A 21,740-nucleotide genomic window follows, 5' to 3' on the forward strand; every position below is an offset into this window, starting at 1 on the left:
GATATGTAGAAACCAAATATCTCAAGTTTTACTAATAAAATACTGATATGTAGAAACCGATATCAAGCATTTCCGATAAACTGATATCACAAGCAATGGTAATAAAATACTGATATGTAGAAGCCAATATCTCAAGCATAACTAATAAAATACCAATATGTATAAAACCAATATATGAAGCATTGCTAATAAAATACTGATATGTAGAAACCGATATCTCAAGTTTTACTAATAAAATACTGATATGTAGAAACCGATATCTCAAGTTTTACTAATAAAATACTGATATGTAGAAACCGATATCTCAAGTTTTACTACTAAAATGCTGATATGTAGAAACCGATATCTCAAGTTTTATTAATAAAATACTGATTTGTAGAAACCGATATCTCAAGTTTTACTAATAAAAAACTGATATGTAGAAACCGATATCTCAAGTTTTACTAATAAAATACTGATTTGTAGAAAATTGTATCTCAAGTTTTCCTAATTAAATACTGATATGTAGAAACCGATATCAAGTTTTACTAATTAAGTACTGATAAGTAGAAACCGATATCTCAAATTTTACTAATTAAATGCAGATAATTAGAAACCGATATCTCAAGTTTTACTACTAAAATTCTGATATGTAGAAACCGATATCTCAAGTTTTACTAATTAAGTACTGATATGTAGAAACCGATATCTCAAGTTTTACTAATTAAGTACTGATATGTAGAAACCGATATCTCAAGTTTTATTAATAAAATACTGATTTGTAGAAACCGATATCTCAAGTTTTACTAATAAAAAACTGATATGTAGAAACCGATATCTCAAGTTTTACTAATAAAATACTGATTTGTAGAAAATTCTATCTCAAGTTTTCCTAATTAAATACTGATATGTAGAAACCGATATCAAGTTTTACTAATTAAGTACTGATAAGTAGAAACCGATATCTCAAGTTTTCCTAATTAAGTACTGATGAGTAGAAACCGATATCTCAAGTTTTACTAATTAAGTACTGATATGTAGAAACCGATATCTCAAGTTTTACTAATAAAATATGTATAAACTGACATCTCAAGCATAGCTAATAAAATACTGATATTGAAGCAATGCTAATAAAATAATGATATGTAGAAGTCTACATGATTTAAAGCGATATACTAAAGATCTAATCTACAATTTTCCAAGCCAATCTGTGAAATGAAAATGTAAATATTATAATATACAGCAGAAAACAATCACAGTACAGAAAAGTGAATTATCTTAAAATATCAGCATTATATCGATTGATATGGATTTTTAGAAACCGCTATATATAGCATTGCCAATAAAATACAAATATGTAAAACCAATATTTCAAGCAATGCGAATCAAAACAAAACGTTATAAAAACAAAACCATGTGCACTAAACAAATCTAATGTTGGATTCAACAAAGTTAATTATGAACATCGATTAAGTGACCTAACACAAGCAGCTCCTGAATAATTCATGAGTATCTGCATATGCTAATATTGGTGATGATGAGATAAAATTAGTAACAGCTTTCCTTCTGACACATGCATGTCAAATATATTTATGGTTTGAATCTATAAATGAACACAACCTAAAATGCCAAACAACAGAGTGTAATAATTGATACACACAACCAATTTATAAGAAATGTCAAGACATTCAAACAGTATAACATATATAGCATATACGATTAAAACCTGCTAAAGAAAATGTATTTACTTATTGGTGTAGAAAAATAGGAGTATTGATATTATTTGCCCCCAATATCGGCCGGTTTTCACCTGACATCCAGGGGAAAATAAAATATACAGATATCAATAGAGCAATGCAAATATGCAGCAATATTGATACGGTCACTAACACATGACGCATCTTTAATAAAATCTTCTAAAACAAAACCCCGCTGACTCTAACATCAATGAAGAATCTAATGACTTATTCTACAAAGTGATTGAAGTTAATTAAAAAACAGTGTTTAGTAATTTAACAGGGAAAAGTCACGGAAATCCTGAATAATTCATGAGAGAATCTGCATAACATTGCATAAAAATCTGCATAAGTTTGCTAATTATGACCTAAAATGAATGACAGATTTGTGTTTCGAGCACATCCCAAACAGTTCTTCCGTTTTGTGATTGTAAAGCAAGACATTCCCAGAATGAATTCGCAACACTACATTACAAACACTCTTAAAAATAAAGGTTCGTAACTGGCATTGAAAGAAAGGTTCTTTATTAGATTAAAAAAATGGTTCTTTGAAGAACTGATGACTGAAAGGTTCTTTGGGGAACCAAAAATGCTTCTAAAAGCTTTATTTTAAAGAGTGTAGTTACAAAACGAAGAAAGTAAATCAGCACTTGAGTCTAAACGACGAATGAAAGCATGGAAAAGTGGAATAAAAGCGGAGCGCTGACCCCGAACAGACAAGGGGTCAGAGGTCAGAATGAAAGAAAAGCTTGTTCATTCACTCGTGGAGGAATGAAGAACGAGAAAGGAGTGTGTGAACGCAAAGGCAATCCTTACCTCGGACAAGTAGAGGAACGCGGGCGGCGCGTGCAGGGAATGAGGCATCATCCCGGAGCCGGACAGCAGCACGCATGCAGAGTTTGCCATGGAGCTCAAAGAGGAAGATGTCCACATTTAACCACAGACAGACACACACTGCTGTCTCTCTCTCTGTCTCTATCTGTCTGTCTCTCGGTCCTGCTGTGTGAGCACAATGCTGCGGCTGCGCTGGTCTGAGCTCAACACGGCTTCCCTCGCTCGCTCTCTGTTTACTCTGCACACAATAAAGATCACTTAAACATCCACATGCAGAGGTGGGAGGTGCATGAGAGCCGCGCGAGTGTGTGTGTGTGTGTGTGTGATCGTATAGCAGCGCTGCATGTGTGCTTTAATTGCCCACGACCCCCTTTAGAGCCCAACACTCACAAAGACCCCTGAAAGCACACTCAAGGACACACACACACACACACACACGAGGACATCCTACAGACTTCTGCTGCTTTTAAAGCTAATTATAGTCACTACACATCCTTAACATGACATTCATCATTTAACTGATGCTTCTATCCCAAACAATTAAAGTGAAAACAGAATAAAAAAATGAGCAGAAAGCATTTATTCACCAGTCCTTTAGTTTGACTGAACGCCCAGAAAAAGAGAATAATATGAGCCTGAGCGATCGCACCTATAACCATTCATTAAATGCAGGGGTTTGACCATTGTTGATTCTGATACAGAACATTTCAGTCATTAGTTCTTAAAATAAACTTTTGATGTTAAAAGTTCTTTGAGGAACCATCCACGATGAGGCTTGATTTGTAAGAGTGTAATCTTACTTTGCCCATCAATTATTTTAGTATGGAAGCTTATATATTTCTGCCCCTGAATAAAAATAAAAAAGGTAACTGTGACTTTTTTAATCTTACAATTTTAGACTTTTTCTATTATAAACTCTCAATTGTGTTGAAAATATTTTTTCCTCTGAATTGAGTTAATATCTCGCAATTAGAATTTTTTTCTCACAATTTCAAGTTTACATCTCATAATTGAGGACTTTTTCTCATAATTCTGGATTTTGTCCCGCATTTCGCAAGTTTATCTTGTAATTCTCACTTTTTTTCACGCAATTTTGACTTCTCCAATTTTGAAGGGGAAAAAAAGGCTGACATTTTCTCTCACAATTGCAAGTTTACATCTACCAAATCTGACTTTTTCTGAGTTTATATTTCACAATCCTGACTTCTTTTCTCAGAATTGTGTGAAACTTCCAGTTGCAAGTTATGAAGTCCAATTCTGAGGGAAACAAAAATTGTTCTCCGAATTACGAGTTTATATCTTACAATTCTGACTTTATAACTCAAATTAACTCAAACTCAAGTTTATATCACGCAATTCTGTCAAAAAAGGTGAGTGAGAAAAAAGTCAGAACACTTAACACAATTAACACTATTTTTAATTCTGTGGCGGAAACGAGCGTCCATATTTTGGAACGGAATGCATCTCACCTGAAAACTTTACATGCGTTTTACACTATGTTCTAGATTTAGCTTTAGAAGTGTATTTCTGTGGTATTGATAATCTTTACAAAAACTAGTTGGATTCATCTCAAGTTTTTTACACAATTAGACTACACTCACCTAAAGGATTATTAGGGAACACCATACTAATACTGTGTTTGGCCCCCTTTCACCTTCAGAACTGCCTTAATTCTACGTGGCATTGATTCAACAAGGTGCTGAAAGCATTCTTTAGAAATGTTGGCCCATATATTAGTGGGATGCACATCCAGGGCACGAAGCTCCCGTTCCACCACATCCCAAAGATGCTCTATTGGGTTGAGATCTGGTGACTGTGGGGCCAGTTTAGTACAGTGAGCTCATTGTCATGCTCAAGAAACCAATTTAAAATGATTTGAGCTTTGTGACATGGTGCATTATCCTGCTGGAAGTAGCCATCAGAGGATGGGTACATGGTGGTCATAAAGGGATGGACATGGTCAGAAACAATGCTCAGGTAGGCCGTGGCATTTAAACAATGCCCAATTGGCACTAAGGGGCCTAAAGTGTGCCAAGAAAACATCCCCCACACCATTACACCACTGCCACCAGCCTGCACAGTGGTAACAAGGCATGATGGATCCATGTTCTCATTCTGTTTACACCAAATTCTGACTCTACCATCTGAATGTCTCAACAGAAATCGAGACTCATCAGACCAGGCAACTGTCCAAATTTGGTGAGCTTGTGCAAATTGTATGACATTGAGTCCTGATGTATCACAGTTTCCACAAAGATATGAAGCAGCACAACTGTTTTCAACACTGATAATAATCATAAATGTTTCTTGATCATCAGATCCTCATATCAGAGTGATTTCTGAAGGATCATGAGACTCTGAAGACTGGGGTAATGATGCTGAAAACAACTTTGATCACAGGAACAATTTGAACATATATTCACATAGAAAACACTGATTTCATATTATAATAATATTTCACAATATTACTGTTTTTACTGTATTTTTGATCAAATAAATGCAGTCTTGGTGAGCAGAAGAGACATCTTTCACAAACAATAAAACCTCTACTGAACACACACTACTGAATGTAAGAGTTGTATGTAGAAGAATGTGTAAGATCAGTTCGGAGGGCGTGTAAAGAGTCGCTTCGGTATGAAATCAAGCAGGAATACACACGACTTGGCCTGTCTGTCAACACACTTGTTACACACTTGCAATTTCCTCTCTAGATGCTTCATGCACCATTGAAATCAATAGATTCACAGGGCTCTCTGACGCCTAGTAAGAGCCCTTATGCATTCGTTCCTGTCTGCAGTCGATAAAAACGACAACAACATGCACGCTGAGCTCAACATCTCATTCACATAAAGCATCACTTTTCATCTGCTAGATCTCTTCAGGACGTCAATCTATTTCTCTGCAAGTTCGCTTATCAGTGCAATATGTTCTATCTTAGTTTCCATCCACTCTGCATATTAAACTGAGATATAGGAATGTATTTAAACACCCAAATCAAGACAAAATCACAGATACCAATAATAACCTTGCTTTAGCTGTTTTATTTAGTTTTTTTAAGGTCTGTTACCTGTTTACATCCACTCACACATAAGCAGAGGCATCAATCAAACGGTGTGTGTCAGTAACAGATGTTCTGTGTACGGCGCCCATCGCACACACACTAATGTGATTTCACTACAAATTACATTTGTACATCTGACATTGCTGTCGGGGTGTGTGTGTGTGTGTGTGTGTGTGTGTGTGTGTGTGTGTGTCTGTGTGTGTCCGTTAAGCAGCAGCAGGTTTGTCTGCGTCTCTGATGTGTTACACTTCATTTGAGCCGCACAACTGCGGCATCTCACACACATACGATCACATGACTACACACTCGCCTGTCAGGGCGCTAAAACTAAGACCAAAACTACCAATTTAAATGCACTTTAAAGTTGGCGTGAAGCGGAAGTTGTAATATTTCAGCCTAGTGGAACGAAAGCATGCAAAATACACATCTGAGAGTTTATTTTATTACACTTATCTATTTACATCTGTAGTTTCCCCCCCCCCCCTCATCTATACATCTATATTCTGAAGGTTTTTACTGAGGGGTTTGTTTACATTTCATTCACCTGATTTATATAATATTTTTTATGTTTCTAAAAGCATGCATTTTTCTGGATGTTGACAGTATTTTTCTGCGGACAGTATCACTGTGGGCGGCAGTGGCTCAGTGGTTCATGTTGATTGTCTACAAACCAGAAGGTTGGTGGTTCGATCCCCGGTTCCACCTGACCAAGTGTCGAAGTGTCCATGAGCAAGACACCTAACCCCAAACTGCTCCCGACGAGCTGGATGGCGCCTTACATGGCTGACATCGCCGTCGGTGTATGAATGGGTGAATGTGAGGCGATATGTAAAGCGCTTTGGATAAAAGCGCTATATAAATGCAGTCCATTTACCATTTTCTGATTTATAAAAGGTATATCCAAAATCCTTCTGTAAAAACCTTTAACTTTAATAGGTCGACAAAATGAAGCTAATATTTTAGATATGGCTGTTCAGATTAATCTTCTGAAAATCTACACAAATGAATCCATTGTTAATTAGATAATGCCTCATTTGCATATTAAAATATATGTCAGAAACCTTGTAATACAAAACAATTGTGTCAATGCACTGTGATATTTATCAGTTCACATTTTTACCCTATTCACCTGCGGTTTCTCGCCTTAAAAATGTGAACCTCAGAGAAACGCCTCACTAGAGCCTGCGCTCTTTTCCAGTGATTACATTTGTGGTAACATTTTTGTGAAAGATCTCAAAAACCAGGATTTTCCTGAGAATAGTAAACAACACGGATAAATTGTTCACAATAAAACCAGAAGCATGACACTAACACTAACAAAAATCCCCTACAAGATGCCTCCAAAAAGGGAAAATGATCTGAAACTAAAGGTCCTACATCCGTCTTTATGTAGCAGACCAATCAAAATAAGGTTAGGGGAAGAATCAGTCATCTAAATGTCTCAGCCCTGTTCACACCTGCCATTAAGATGCGTTTTGGTCGATCGGATCACAAGCAGTCGAGGGAGACACATTCCCATTTACACCTGGTGTTTAAATCTGTCTCTTTTGTCCACTTTTAACCACTTCTGTCCTGATTTTTTGAGGGGAGGGTCTATTTTCAGATCTTTCAATCTAATGGATCAAAGATTGGACAGGACAACACACAGAGATCATCAGCTTTAGTTTCTGCTCTGACAGACACAACGCTGAGTGTGTGTTAGAAATCAGGGCCCTTATTTAGAAACAGTGCGTCCACACATATTTCTGCGAAATGAGTGCGTAAGAACAGTTTCACGCAAAGTGTGGGATCTACCAACTTGCACTTTTACATAGAAATGTGTGTAAATATAAGCACACCTCTGAGTACAATAGTGACACACATCACACGCATTTAAAGGTGTCATGAACTGGCTTTTTTTTTTTGTTATACTTTTGTATGAGGTCAACTAATGAGGTTTGTGTGGTTTTTACATTCAAAAACATCATAACTAATAAGTAATAGGCTATTTTCTACACTGGTTTTGAGGCTCTCTCCTGAACGCTGGGTTCTGATGGGCATGACGAACTGGAGACTTGGAAGTAAACGCCCACGGCTAGGATTGGATAAGATTTGCATATTTAATGAGCTTTAGGTCCGCTCTCAGTTCAGTTCACATGAGGGATTGCTTTGAAAGCGGCCGGAATGATTCTCTCATAGGGCTCACAGACGTATTTGAAAGAATCTAAAATATTCAAAGATATTTGATATTTTTCTTTGAACAAAGACATTTGTTTTACTGTGTTTCACCCCCCTCTCTCTTATCAGTGGGGCTGTTTGGGATTCCTAAAGACAAAGAGATGTTGAGGGCCTGTAGGCCAAATGGTGCCACACCTGTAGTACAGTGGGGGAAGTCTGGTCTGACTGGTCAGTTTGAATGTCTCAGGGTTTCAGTCACATGGTCACGGGAGGGATAAAAGAAGATTGCAACTTTTGCTCTGGGTCTCTTTTTCTCTGGGGGGTCTTTTTCCTCTGACGCTGTCTTTTGCTCTGGCTGTCTCTTCTAGGGCCTTCTTTGGCTCTCCTCTTTGCTCTCTCTTTTTCTCTCTCTTTCTATCTTTCTATCTCTCTCTCTCTCAGGTAACATTCTACACATGCTGGGTACGATTAATGGTATAAGTTTTCTCATCTCATTCATCTATTTTGTAACTATTTTAAGTGTAACCATAACCGGATTTTGTCATTAAATTCTTTCAATGATAAATGATTTGCTAACTAGTTTTGGTTTGGTATTGACTTTGAAGTGCTCCCTATTGCAATACAATATAGTCACATTAAAGCAACGCTCTCCAACATATTTTGCTATTGTAACTGCGCTTATTTCCGTCGTTGGTATAAGTTGCAGTGGGTGGTTATAGACAAGAAATGTACAGTTTTCCACCATCTTACTGATAACGTTTCTTTAGTCGTTCAGCAACCCTGCAGTCAGAACCACTGTAGGCGATCCACCCTTACGTATTTATCAAACATCAATACAACATATTTATCCCCTTACACTGCACCTGCCTCTAAACCTACCCATCACACACACACACAGCCCCTAAACCTACCCATCACAGGAAACATTCTGCATTTTTACTTTCTCATAAAAACTCCTCCTGTATAAATTTTTAAGCCTTTAGTAAAGTGGGGCCATGGGTAATGTCCTCATATTTCACCCTCTCCTGTAATACCTGTGTCAGACCCATGGCATTATACACATTTGTGTCCTCATATGTCACACACACACACACAAACACACACACACACACACAGATGTCACATGTGCAGGTGCGCGCTCTTCAAATATCAAGTCAAGAGAGTGAATAACGCAAGAAATTAACAAGAAATGAATTTCACTATTAAAGATTCATCGGCCTATCGACATGCTTATACAACCAGAAAATTTCAGGGAATAAAAAGACAAAGCAAAAATGGATCAAATCTACTGAACGTTCTAACTCTTTCATTTGTAATGTTTCTCTACTTTCTTGCCGTATCCATAATACTTTCCAGAATTGTATATGTTTGCTTTGTATCTTAACCACTTCAGCTCTGCGACCCACATTTGGGTCCAAATGTGCATACGTCATTATTATTCGAAATTTGCTTCGGAGCTGAAGTGTTCGGTGAGTTTCTCTCACTAAAGTCCCCTTCATCTTGCTCTCTGGGGTTGCAAGGCAATATTCTTAAAGGGTTAGTTCACCCAAAAATGAAATTTATGACACTAATGACTCACCCTAATGTCGTTCGACATCCGTAAGACCTCCGTTCATCTTCAGACACAGTTTAAGATATGTAAGATTTAGTCTGAGAGCTTTCTGTTTCCTCCATTGAATGTATGTACGGTATACTGCCCATGTCCAGAAAGGGAATAAAAACATAATCAAAGTAGTCCATATGAGACATCAGTGGGTTAATTTGAATATATTAAAGACTATTCCCCTAAACATGTGTAATTGCTGATTTATGCTCATGAATAGGCCAACCAATGTGTATTTTTAACATAATATTTTGAATATTCAATGAATTGATAGATGCACTTCCACTTACAATTTACTTTAGCTAGCCTATTTTACTTTATTTATTTTTCATTACAATTTATTCACTTTAAATAAATTATAATATAAAATTATAGGATTAACAGAAATTGTAGTTACTCAACACCATAGGCACAGTAAAAAAATAAATAAAAAATAGTTACGTTAAAGTTAAACTTAAAGTAAAGTTAACTCCAGAGGCTCACAGAACGAGAAGGGGAGGAAGGATTGTGAACTTCCATGTTAGTATGTCACAATTCACCAGTGTGAGTGCCCGTGATCACCACCAGAGGGCACTCCACCCCAGACTGTCACTCCATCACAAACTACATTACCCATAATCCTTGGACTCATTAGCACTCACTGTTTACACCTGTGTCTCATCACCTCATTACCTCTGCCTATATATACCTTGTTCACTCTGTCATTCATTGCGAAGTCTTGTTTAGTGTCACAACTGCATTTCTGAGCGTTTCTCTGGTTTCATGTATCTTGGTCTTTGATTTCTTGCCTTCTCCGTAGATTACCCTTTTGCCTGTTCCTTCTGTTTTGTTTGCCTTTTCGGACTGATTTCCTGTTATGGCCTTTTGCCTGTTCTAAGGACTACAACTTTGGATTACACTTTAATAAATACTGCGTTTGGATCTCCAACCCTTCTGTCTCAGAGCAGTTCGTTGTCTGCACTTCAAAAAAAAAAAAAAAAAAAAAAAAAGAAGAAGCCTTCTTACTTAGTATTTTTGTTGTGTTTCAAGTCTAAATTTCTAAATTCTTACATTAAGAAACATTTACTAGACATGTAAAAACGTATTGTCTTGTTTTGGGGGGAAAATAACTCAAAATTAAGCTAAATAATCTGCCAATGGGAGAAGAAAAACTATCTTGTTTTCTGTTTTGAATTAAGATTTTTTTTTTTACCCCATTGGCAGATTATTTAGCTTATTTTAAGCAAAAACTCTCTTAATGTTGAGTTATTTGTTCCCAAAACAAGACAATTACTTTTGCTTGTCTAGTAAATACTTCTTTTAAGAATTTTTTGATATTTTGGCAAGAAACAAGACAAAAATACTAAGTAAGAAAAGTATTTTTAGCAGTGTGAGTCTGTGCCGTTTAACATCGTATTTTACTCTCCATGTCCGATTGAGAAAGACGTTTTTCTAAGGTGACAAAAAGCTCTCTCGGTATCCACCTCAACAGCTTTCAGTCACAAATATTCATTTTTTAAGTGAATGACGTGCTCCACGTAACAGTTGCAGGAGAGAAAGGAGGCTTCCCCATGAACTTTGTAGCTGCGAAAATCATAATCAAAATTGAGTTAGTCCAGAAAGCCACGCTGCAACGACTACTGTTGGAAGCGATGCCTCAGGTGTGCTCACCGACATTTTAGGGCAGTCTGAAGTAACCAAAAAAAAGACACGTGAAAGACATTTACTGCGCGTGGGTGTGTGCGTGTCTGTGTTTGCATAGATGATTTAGGTGTAATTTAATGTGTGCATTGTTATTATATTGAACACAGGTGGACAAACTACACAACTTCATTACTTGATTAAAAGTAAAAGTACTGCTGGTCAAATATTACTCCGTTACAAGTGAAACTTTTTTTTAAGTACTTAAAGGGATACTTCACCGCTTTATATTAATACTATGTTATTCCCTTAACTAAGCCGAGTTGATACACACCTCTCTCGTCTCAGTGTGTGCTCTTAATCTCTCTGACGCGCGGTGACGATCTGATAGCATTTAGCTTAGCCCAGTTCATTCACTATGGTACCAAACAGAGATCAAGTTAGAAGCGACCAAACACCTCCACGGTTTCCCTTTAAATAAAGTTACTCGAATAGTTGAACGAGCAAGTTGGATTTTTCAGCCAGGACTTTTTACTGCGCCAAGTCGAAGTACTCTCAGAAGTGCTGTAGTGATATTGTTGTTGTATAAATGCACATCATGGTTTAAGCCAGTCAGTGATGCTCAGTGTTGGGAGTAACGCATTACAAAAGTAATACATTCCAGTAACGTATTACTTTTTGCTGTAACGCAGTAGTGTAAGGCATTACTAATCAATTTTCAGTAATATTTTACTCTGTACATTTTCAGTAACGCTTGCGTTTGATGATTTCAGCCTCTGTGCTCGCGCTGGCCAGTGGAAAAGTGGATAAAGAAGGTTTAAAGGCAAGCGTGTCGAAGAACGGACGAGAGACGAGGGGCGCGCTGAGCCAAACTAAAGGATTTGGGTGAAGATGACAGAATTAGACCAGGACTACTGCACACCGTGACACCGTCATTTTGATTTTTATAGTAATAAAGTAATTTAGTTCAGTTAGAGAACAGACCGTTCAAATAAAACCTAAGGTGCCTGCTAAGCATGATCCGATCGTGTCGCAGTAAACGCAGCAGGAGATCAGATCTTGAGCTGACAGATGATCGCGGAAGATTTGTTTCAAGGTGAAATGTAAAAGCGCCTATTAAAGGGAGTTTGTCATTGTGTTGTATATTTCATTAAGAATAATAGGCCAATTCTAAACCGAAACTATCTGCTTGGCCGCGCAGAGCGCGCATTTACTGACGAGCAGTCATTCACTGGCGCGTTTTCAGTTCATATGGAAGCATAACTTTCATAGGAATTCATTGAAAGCACTCGCTTTGCATCCGCTCCCGTTATTAATGATCAAGCGGCGGTGCACATGTTCCTTTCGGTTAGATAGAATTAGTGATTTAAAAGCCCAGATACCGGTGTTGTCACATCACACTTTGATTGACCGGTGGGAAAAGGTCCACACCGTCACCTACTGTACATTCGCGAGATGGATGCGCATTCCTTAGTTTATCAGAGATAAGGACAAGAACGTAGGCTAGTCAAATGCAGTCAAATGCAACCTTTGTCTAAAACCGAAATAACTATCGATATTGCAACAATAAGAAAATAACAAATGCGCATATTGTCATAACTTAAGAGTTTACACAGTTCTGTTGTGTCTAACAGACCTAAGCTATTCCCAGATATTGCCAGATAATCTTTACCTCTACAATACTTAGGCTATAACAGAACTGGATCGTCATTATTTCTTGCATTGTCTTGAGCATTCACTTTTTTGCCAATTCTCTATTGTTAGCCTGGATGGCCCATGTCATTATGCTTCATCATATCGCCTTCTACTGGATGTGAAATGCTCTCTGCCTACATTTGGGAATGTTAAGAGCTACTTCTGAAGTTATTTTGGTGAAAGTAACTCAAAAGTAATACAGGAGTAATGTAACACATTACAATTCTGAGACAGTAATATTGTAATGTAATGAATTACTTTTAAATAGCAGTAATAAGTAATCTATAATATATTACAGTTTGGAAGTAACTTGCACAACACTGGTGACGCTCCATCTGACATACTATCATACGACTAACTTAAACTAATTTAAATACTTGTATAAAACTTACAAAGCTTCTGTCACTTTAAGGCCGAATGTACGGATCCAATTCACTTATACACATCTGATATTCTCCCAAGTATTTATCTTCACTTAAGACATAATCAACTTTGTTTATGTGAATATTCAACAAGAAATGAGCATTTTGACATCCATCTTCTTCCATTTTGCCATAAAACTATAAATTAATGTTCAAAAAATGCTGGTAAATCATTGAACTTCACGTGACTCTACAAGAGTGATTCCTGAAAGGCTTTCTGCAAAAACCCAAACACCTTTAAAAGAAGAAAAAAATCATCCACTGACTTTAAAAGCTGCTTCAGAAACGACTTTCGACTTCGAGGACTTTGATAGAAATGTATTGGAGTAAAACGTTTTGGTGTAAATTGCGTTCTGGCGCAAAATGGCTGCCGTCGCATCGTCCAGATGGTGCTGCACATTGGTGGTGGTTGAGGAGATTCCCCCCTTCAATGTAAAGCGCGTTGAGTGCCTTGATAAGCGCTATATAAATCAAACACTATTATTATTATTATTATTAATAATAAAAAGTACGATATTTGTCGTTCAAATGTAGTGAAGTTAAAGTCATAAGTTTCCAGAAAACAATAATACTCAAGTAAAGTACAGATACTCAAAAAGTAGTTTATATGGAGCATTTTCATTCAGATTGGACTTTTAAACTGATTACAGTGCTCCAAGTAAACGCACCCGACTGTAAAAAAATTGCGCTACATGGCACTTTAAAAACCGTATAGTTTATTTATAGTTCGATTATGGATATTTCACGTCATGTTCGAATGCATATTCGAATATCGAATAAAATGTGACAGCCCTAGTATGCTGTGATCTGTATTTAATTTTTAATTGTAACAGAGATTCTGGCCAACAACAAAAAAACACAACACGGGAGTGGGAGGGAACCGGAGTCATTCTTCTGGGATTCAGACAGGAATTTTCCTCAGGTTTTTTCGTGGGATTGGGACTGGATTTTTTTTTTGTGGGAGTGGGACGGGAGAGGTTTTGAAAACCCTCTACTACACACTAGAGTGGGAGGAACGCTTGAAGTGAGACACACCACCAGTCGCTGTGCTTCTCGTGACATTAAACACTTCAAATGAGTTATGTAGACAAATATAAATGTGGCGATTACATCTTTACGTATCCATCTAAATAAGCACTGCTTTTCATGTGACCATTAAGTACGTACAGTCTTGTCTGAATAGTAGTCAAAATAATAGCAGTACAATGTGACTAACCAGAATAATCAAGTTTTTTCGTATATTTTTTATTGCTACGTGGCAAACAAGTTACCAGTAGGTTCAGTAGATTCTCAGAAAACAAACAAGACCCAGCATTCATGATATGCACGCTCTTAAGGCTGTGCAATTGGGCAATTAGTTGAAAGGGGTGTGTTCAAAAAAATAGCAGTGTGGCATTCAATCACTGAGGTCATCAATTTTGTGAAGAAACAGGTGTGAATCAGGTGGCCCCTATTTAAGGATGAAGCCAACACTTGTTGAACATGCATTTGAAAGCTGAGGAAAATGGGTCGTTCAAGACATTGTTCAGAAGAACAGCGTACTTTGATTAAAAAGTTGATTAAAGAGGGGAAAACCTATAAAGAGGTGCAAAAAATGATAGGCTGTTCAGCTAAAATGATCTCCAATGCCTTAAAATGGAGAGCAAAACCAGAGAGACGTGGAAGAAAACGGAAGACAACCATCAAAATGGATAGAAGAATAACCAGAATGGCAAAGGCTCAGCCAATGATCACCTCCAGGATGATCAAAGACAGTCTGGAGTTACCTGTAAGTACTGTGACAGTTAGAAGACGTCTGTGTCAAGCTAATCTATTTTCAAGAATCCCCCGCAAAGTCCCTCTGTTAAAAAAAAGGCATGTGCAGAAGAGGTTACAATTTGCCAAAGAACACATCAACTGGCCTAAAGAGAAATGGAGGAACATTTTGTGGACTGATGAGAGTAAAATTGTTCTTTTTGGGTCCAAGGGCCACAGGCAGTTTGTGAGACGACCCCCAAACTCTGAATTCAAGCCACAGTACACAGTGAAGACAGTGAAGCATGGAGGTGCAAGCATCATGATATGGGCATGTTTCTCCTACTATGGTGTTGGGCCTATTTATCGCATACCAGGGATCATGGATCAGTTTGCATATGTTAAAATACTTGAAGAGGTCATGTTGCCCTATGCTGAAGAGGACATGCCCTTGAAACGGTTGTTTCAACAAGACAATGACCCAAAACACACTAGTAAACGGGCAAAGTCTTGGTTCCAAACCAACAAAATTAATGTTATGGAGTGGCCAGCCCAATCTCCAGACCTTAATCCAATTGAGAACTTGTGGGGTGATATCAAAAAGGCTGTTTCTGAAGCAAAACCAAGAAATGTGAATGAATTGTGGAATGTTGTTAAAGAATCATGGAGTGGAATAACAGCTGAGAGGTGCCACAAGTTGGTTGACTCCATGCCACACAGATGTCAAGCAGTTTTAAAAAACTGTGGTCATACAACTAAATATTAGTTTAGTGATTCACAGGATTGCTAAATCCCAGAAAAAAAAAAAAAATGTTTGTACAATTTTTTTTTATTTTTTTTTTCAGTTTGTACAGTCAAAGGTAGACACTGCTATTTTTTTGAACACACCCCTTTCAACTAATTGCCCAATTGCACAGCCTTAAGAGCGTGCATATCATGAATGCTGGGTCTTGTTTGTTTTCTGAGAATCTACTGAACCTACTGGTAACTTGTTTGCCACGTAGCAATAAAAAATATACTAAAAACCTTGATTATTCTGGTTAGTCACATTGTACTGCTATTATTTTGAACAAGACTGTACATGCAAATTTATTGTTAATATATTGAAATATTATCTTTACTTCAGGAAAAAAAAAGTGAATCCCTGATCTAAAATATAATATAGTAATAAAAATTGTTAATGTTGTTGACAGCTATTAACAAACTTCTGGGTCAAGTACAGTTGTATGCGTCTCTGTGAGTGTGTGTGCGCTTGTTTTTGTGACATATGAGGACCCAAATGTGTATAATGCCATTTGTATGACACAGGTATTACAGGAGAGGGTGAAATATGAGGACATTACCCATGGCCCCACTTTACAAAAGGCTTATAAATCACACAGGAGGAGTTTTTATGAGAAAGTAAAAATGCAGAATGTTTCCTGTGTGTGTGTGTGTGTGAGAGAGAGAGAGATGGGTAGGTTTAGGGTGTGTGTGTGGTAGGTTCAGGGGTAGGGGGGCAGTGTAAGGGGATAGAAAATACGAATTGTAGAGTATAAAAGTATAAAAACCATTATGCCTATGGAATGTCCCCATATGCCACAAAAACAAAGAGTGTGTGTGTGTCCATTTTCAGCAGATGGTTTCTCATCCATCTGCTCCCAGACACACCCTGAGACACATCACTACACAACAGAAACTATATACCCTCTATATCATCTCTCTCTCTCTCTCTCTCTCTCTCTCTCTCTCTCTCTCTCTCTCTCTCTCTCTCTCTCTCTCAAGATGCTGAATGAGACCAGCACACATTCCCTCACTGTGTGTGTGTGTGTGTGTGTGTGTGTGTGTGTGTGTGTGTGTGTGTGTGTGTGTAAACTACAGTCACTCAGAGTGTTTGTTCATGGTTGAGGAAAAAGACAAGACATCTGCTGTATAAAGTACAAGAAAAGTCAAAGAAAACAACTGCAGATTTACTCAAAATGACGCACAAACACACAGAGTCCTGCGCAAAAATCTCCGGCACAGAAAACGCGTCACATAAACATTATATATAAATGGGGTGGGTGGGTGGGTGGGTGGTTGGGTGGATGGATGGATGGATGGATGGATGGATGGTCAATCAAAGGAATTACATGTCAAGCCCCCTCCATCTGTCCAACATAAGACTTCACTATATTCACATACAGCACAAAAACATCTAGTCCTGCCCTCTCACACTTAAACGGCACACGCTAATGCCAGGCACTATTTTTAGACGTTGTTTCCTCCTTATGGGTACGAAACATTAAAATTTTATGTACAACAAGGAAAGACCAAGTGACTGGTTTAAAAAAAAAGCTGTATTGTGCCGGAGAGACGCAGCCAAGAGGAACATTCAGGGCAAGCGAAGATTTGAGTGCAAATGGCAAAGTAATTCTTTGGAAACACACACACACACACACACACTTTCTCTCGTTCTTCCGGTTCAGATATTTTTGTGTTTGGGGATCTGAGTGCACATGCAGCCTGCAAAAGATCATCATGCACTTCATCAGCATCATGAAAAACCAACACATGTTCACCATCAGAGACACAGCAACACTTCTGATGCTCTGTGTCATAAAATACATCAACTTTACACAGATTATGTGCTCAGATACCACCATATTCAAATAGAAGAAAGAACAGCACTGGAAAAGAAATGTTTAACATTTATCTATATACAGTCTTGTTCAAAATAATAGCAGTACAATGTGACTAACCAGAATAATCAAGGTTTTTAGTATATTTTTTATTGCTACGTGGCAAACAAGTTACCAGTAGGTTCAGTAGATTCTCAGAAAACAAACGAGACCCAGCATTCATGATATGCACGCTCTTAAGGCTGTGCAATTGGGCAATTAGTTGAAAGGGGTGTGTTCAAAAAAATAGCAGTGTCTACCTTTGACTGTACAAACTCAAAACTATTTTGTACAAACATTTTTTTTTTCTCTGGGATTTAGCAATCCTGTGAATCACTAAACTAATATTTAGTTGTATGACCACAGTTTTTTAAAACTGCTTGACATCTGTGTGGCATGGAGTCAACCAACTTGTGGCACCTCTCAGCTGTTATTCCACTCCATGATTCTTTAACAACATTCCACAATTCATTCACATTTCTTGGTTTTGCTTCAGAAACAGCATTTTTGATATCACCCCACAAGTTCTCAATTGGATTAAGGTCTGGAGATTGGGCTGGCCACTCCATAACATTAATGTTGTTGGTTTGGAACCAAGACTTTGCCTGTTTACTAGTGTGTTTTGGGTCATTGTCTTGTTGAAACAACCGTTTCAAGGGCATGTCCTCTTCAGCATAGGGCAACATGACCTCTTCAAGTATTTTAACATATGCAAACTGATCCATGATCCCTGGTATGCGATAAATAGGCCCAACACCATAGTAGGAGAATCATGCCCATATCATGATGCTTGCACCTCCATGCTTCACTGTCTTCACTGTGTACTGTGGCTTGAATTCAGAGTTTGGGGGTCGTCTCACAAACTGCCTGTGGCCCTCGGACCCAAAAAGAACAATTTTAATTTCATCAGTCCACAAAATGTTCCTCCATTTCTCTTTAGGCCAGTTGATGTGTTCTTTGGCAAATTGTAACCTCTTCTGCACATGCCTTTTTTTTAACAGAGGGACTTTGCGGGGGATTCTTGAAAATAGATTAGCTTCACACAGACGTCTTCTAACTGTCACAGTACTTACAGGTAACTCCAGACTGTCTTTGATCATCCTGGAGGTGATCATTGGCTGAGCCTTTGCCATTCTGGTTATTCTTCTATCCATTTTGATGGTTGTCTTCCGTTTTCTTCCACGTCTCTCTGGTTTTGCTCTCCATTTTAAGGCATTGGAGATCATTTTAGCTGAACAGCCTATCATTTTTTGCACCTCTTTATAGGTTTTCCCCTCTCTAATCAACTTTTTAATCAAAGTACGCTGTTCTTCTGAACAATGTCTTGAACGACCCATTTTCCTCAGCTTTCAAATGCATGTTCAACAAGTGTTGGCTTCATCCTTAAATAGGGGCCACCTGATTCACACCTGTTTCTTCACAAAATTGATGACCTCAGTGATTGAATGCCACACTGCTATTTTTTTGAACACACCCCTTTCAACTAATTCAACTAATTGCCCAATTGCACAGCCTTAAGAGCGTGCATATCATGAATGCTGGGTCTTGTTTGTTTTCTGAGAATCTACTGAACCTACTGGTAACTTGTTTGCCACGTAGCAATAAAAAATATACTAAAAACCTTGATTATTCTGGTTAGTCACATTGTACTGCTTTTATTTGGAACAAGACTGTACACTCAACTGAAGGATTATTAGGAACACCTGTTCAATTTCTCATTAATGCAATTATCTAATCAACCAATCACATGGCAGTTGCTTCAATGCATTAGGGGTGTGGTCCTGGTCAAGACAATCTCCTGAACTCCAAACTGAATGTCAGAATGGGAAAGAAAGGTGATTTAAGCCATTTTGAGCGTGGCATGGTGTTGGTGCCAGACGGGCCGGTCTGAGTATTTCACAATCTGCTCAGTTACTGGGATTTTCACACACAACCATTTCTAAGGTTCACAAAGAATGGTGTGAAAAGGGAAAAACATCCAGTATGCGGCAGTCCTGTGGGCGAAAATGCCTTGTTGATGCTCGAGGTCAGAGGAGAATGGGCCGACTGATTCAAGCTGATAGAAGAGCAACTTTGACTGAAATAACCACTTGTTACAACCGAGAGATGCAGCAAAGCATTTGTGAAGCCACAACACGCACAACCTTGAGGCGGATGGGCTACAACAGCAGAAGACCCCACCAGGTGCCACTCATCTCCACTACAAATAGGAAAAAGAGGCGACAATTTGCACAAACTCACCAAAATTGGACAGTTGAAGACTGGAAAAATGTTACCTGGTCTGATGAGTCTCGATTTCTGTTGAGACATTCAGATGGTGAAGTCAAAATTTGACATAAACAGAATGAGAACATGGATCCATCATGCCATGTTACCACTATGCAGGCTGGTGGAGGTGGTGTGGGGGATGGCCATCCCTTTATGACCACCATGTACCCATCCTCTGATGGCTACTCCCAGCAGGATAATGCACCATGTCACAAAGCTCAAATCCTTTCAAATTGGTTTCTTGAACATGACAATGACTTCACTGTACTAAAATGGCCGCCACAGTCTCCAGATCTCAACCCAATAGAGCATCTTTGGGATGTGGTGGCGGGAGCTTCGTGCCCTGGGATGTGCATCCCACAAATCTCCATCAACTGCAAGATGCTATCCTATCAATATGGGCCAACATTTCTAAAGAATGCTTTCAGCACCTTGTTGAAACAATGCCACATAGAATTAAGGCAAAAGGGGGTCAAACACAGTATTAGTATGGTGTTCCTAATAATCCTTTAGGTGAGTGTGTGTGTGTGTGTGTGTATAAATAATATATATATATATATATATATATATATATATATATATATATATATATATATATATATATATATATATATATATATATATATATATATATAAGCGCACAGAATATACACGCATGTATTTCTAAAGTATGTGTTCATGTGTATTCAAATACACAATTATGCACAGTACATTAATGTAAACACAAACTTTTATATTAATCACAATTAATCGATTTGACGACACTAATAAATATGAATATTTTATATGTAAATATAAACATTTTCTTAAATATATATATGTTCATGTGTGTGTATTTATATACATAATAATTATTCACACTTCACACACATATGTAAACAAACTTTTTTGGGATGCGATTTGAATCTGTGGCGAAAGGAATAGTTCTGCACAAAAGAATGTATTTAAAGTCACTCCGTTGTTGTTTCTGATTTAATTACACACTTGTGCCGTCGAACTGTTGTGTAAATGCAAGATCACACTCATAGCCGTGCAATATGACTCTATATCAGCACATGCATCATTCAGCCGTAGGCTCTATGTTTATATACAAGTCACATATTTGCGGTATAAATAACTACATTTTAGCCTAAAAAACTCTTAAAATTACATTTTGTGACACAACAACAGTAGTATTTGTAAACAAAAAAACAAAAACAAAAAACATGGTGGATTTTCTTGGCCACCATGACAGTCGTCTCAAGCGGAGCGATACTAAAGTCTGAGGTCTTGAGTACTCTGGAGAATGTTTTCATCAAGGATATCCCTGTACTTGAAAACATTTATCTATCCCTCGATTTCAACCAGTCGTCCTGTCACTGCAGCTGAAAAACACCCCCACAGCATGATGCTGCCACCACCATGCTTCACTGTCAGGACTGTATTGGACAGGTGATATTTGTCTCCACACATACCGCTTAGAATTAAGGCCAAAAAGTTCTATCTTGGTCTCATCAGACCAGAGAATCTTATTTCTTAACATTTTGGAGTCCTTCGGTTGTTGTTTTTTAGCAAACTCCATGCAGGCTTTCATGTGTCTTGCACTGAGACGAGACTTCCGTTGGGCCACTCTGCCATAAAGCCGTGACTGGTGGAGGGCTGCAGTGATGGTTGACTTTCTACAACTTTCTCCCATCTCCCGACTGCATCTCTGGAGCTCAGCCACAGTGATCTTTGGGTTCTTCTTTACCTCTCTCACCAAGGCTCTTCTCCCCCGATAGCTCAGTTTGGCTGGACGGCCATCTCTAGGAAGGGTTCTGGTCGTCTCAAACATCTTCCATTTTAGAATTATGGAGGCCACTGTGCTTTTAGAAACCTTAAGTGCAGCAGAATTTTTTTGTAACCTTAGCCAGATCTGTGCCTTGCCACAGTTCTGTCTCGGAGATCTTCAGGGAGTTCCTTTGACCGCATGATTCTCATTTGCTCTGGCATGCACCGTGAGCTGTAAGGTCT

The 21,740-nt window shown here is 38.1% G+C and overlaps 1 protein-coding gene across 14 annotated transcripts in view; it reads right to left on the reverse strand.

Moving 5' to 3' along the window:
* rbfox3b (RNA binding fox-1 homolog 3b) overlaps positions 1-21,740 on the reverse strand; it is a 622,784-nt gene that overhangs the window by 163,857 nt on the left and 437,187 nt on the right. Inside the window, exon 1 of one of the 14 annotated variants that reach the window (XM_067456291.1) lies at positions 2,532-2,790. The exons of the other annotated variants lie outside the window; for them this stretch is intronic. Coding sequence (XP_067312392.1) covers positions 2,532-2,648 — 117 coding nt within the window. The 5' untranslated portion in view covers positions 2,649-2,790. Of the gene's footprint in view, positions 1-2,531; positions 2,791-21,740 lie in introns of those variants that run through there. 14 annotated transcript variants of the gene reach the window in all.

Source organism: Pseudorasbora parva, chromosome 2, assembly GCF_024679245.1.
Source record: "Pseudorasbora parva isolate DD20220531a chromosome 2, ASM2467924v1, whole genome shotgun sequence".
NCBI lineage: Eukaryota > Metazoa > Chordata > Actinopteri > Cypriniformes > Gobionidae > Pseudorasbora > Pseudorasbora parva.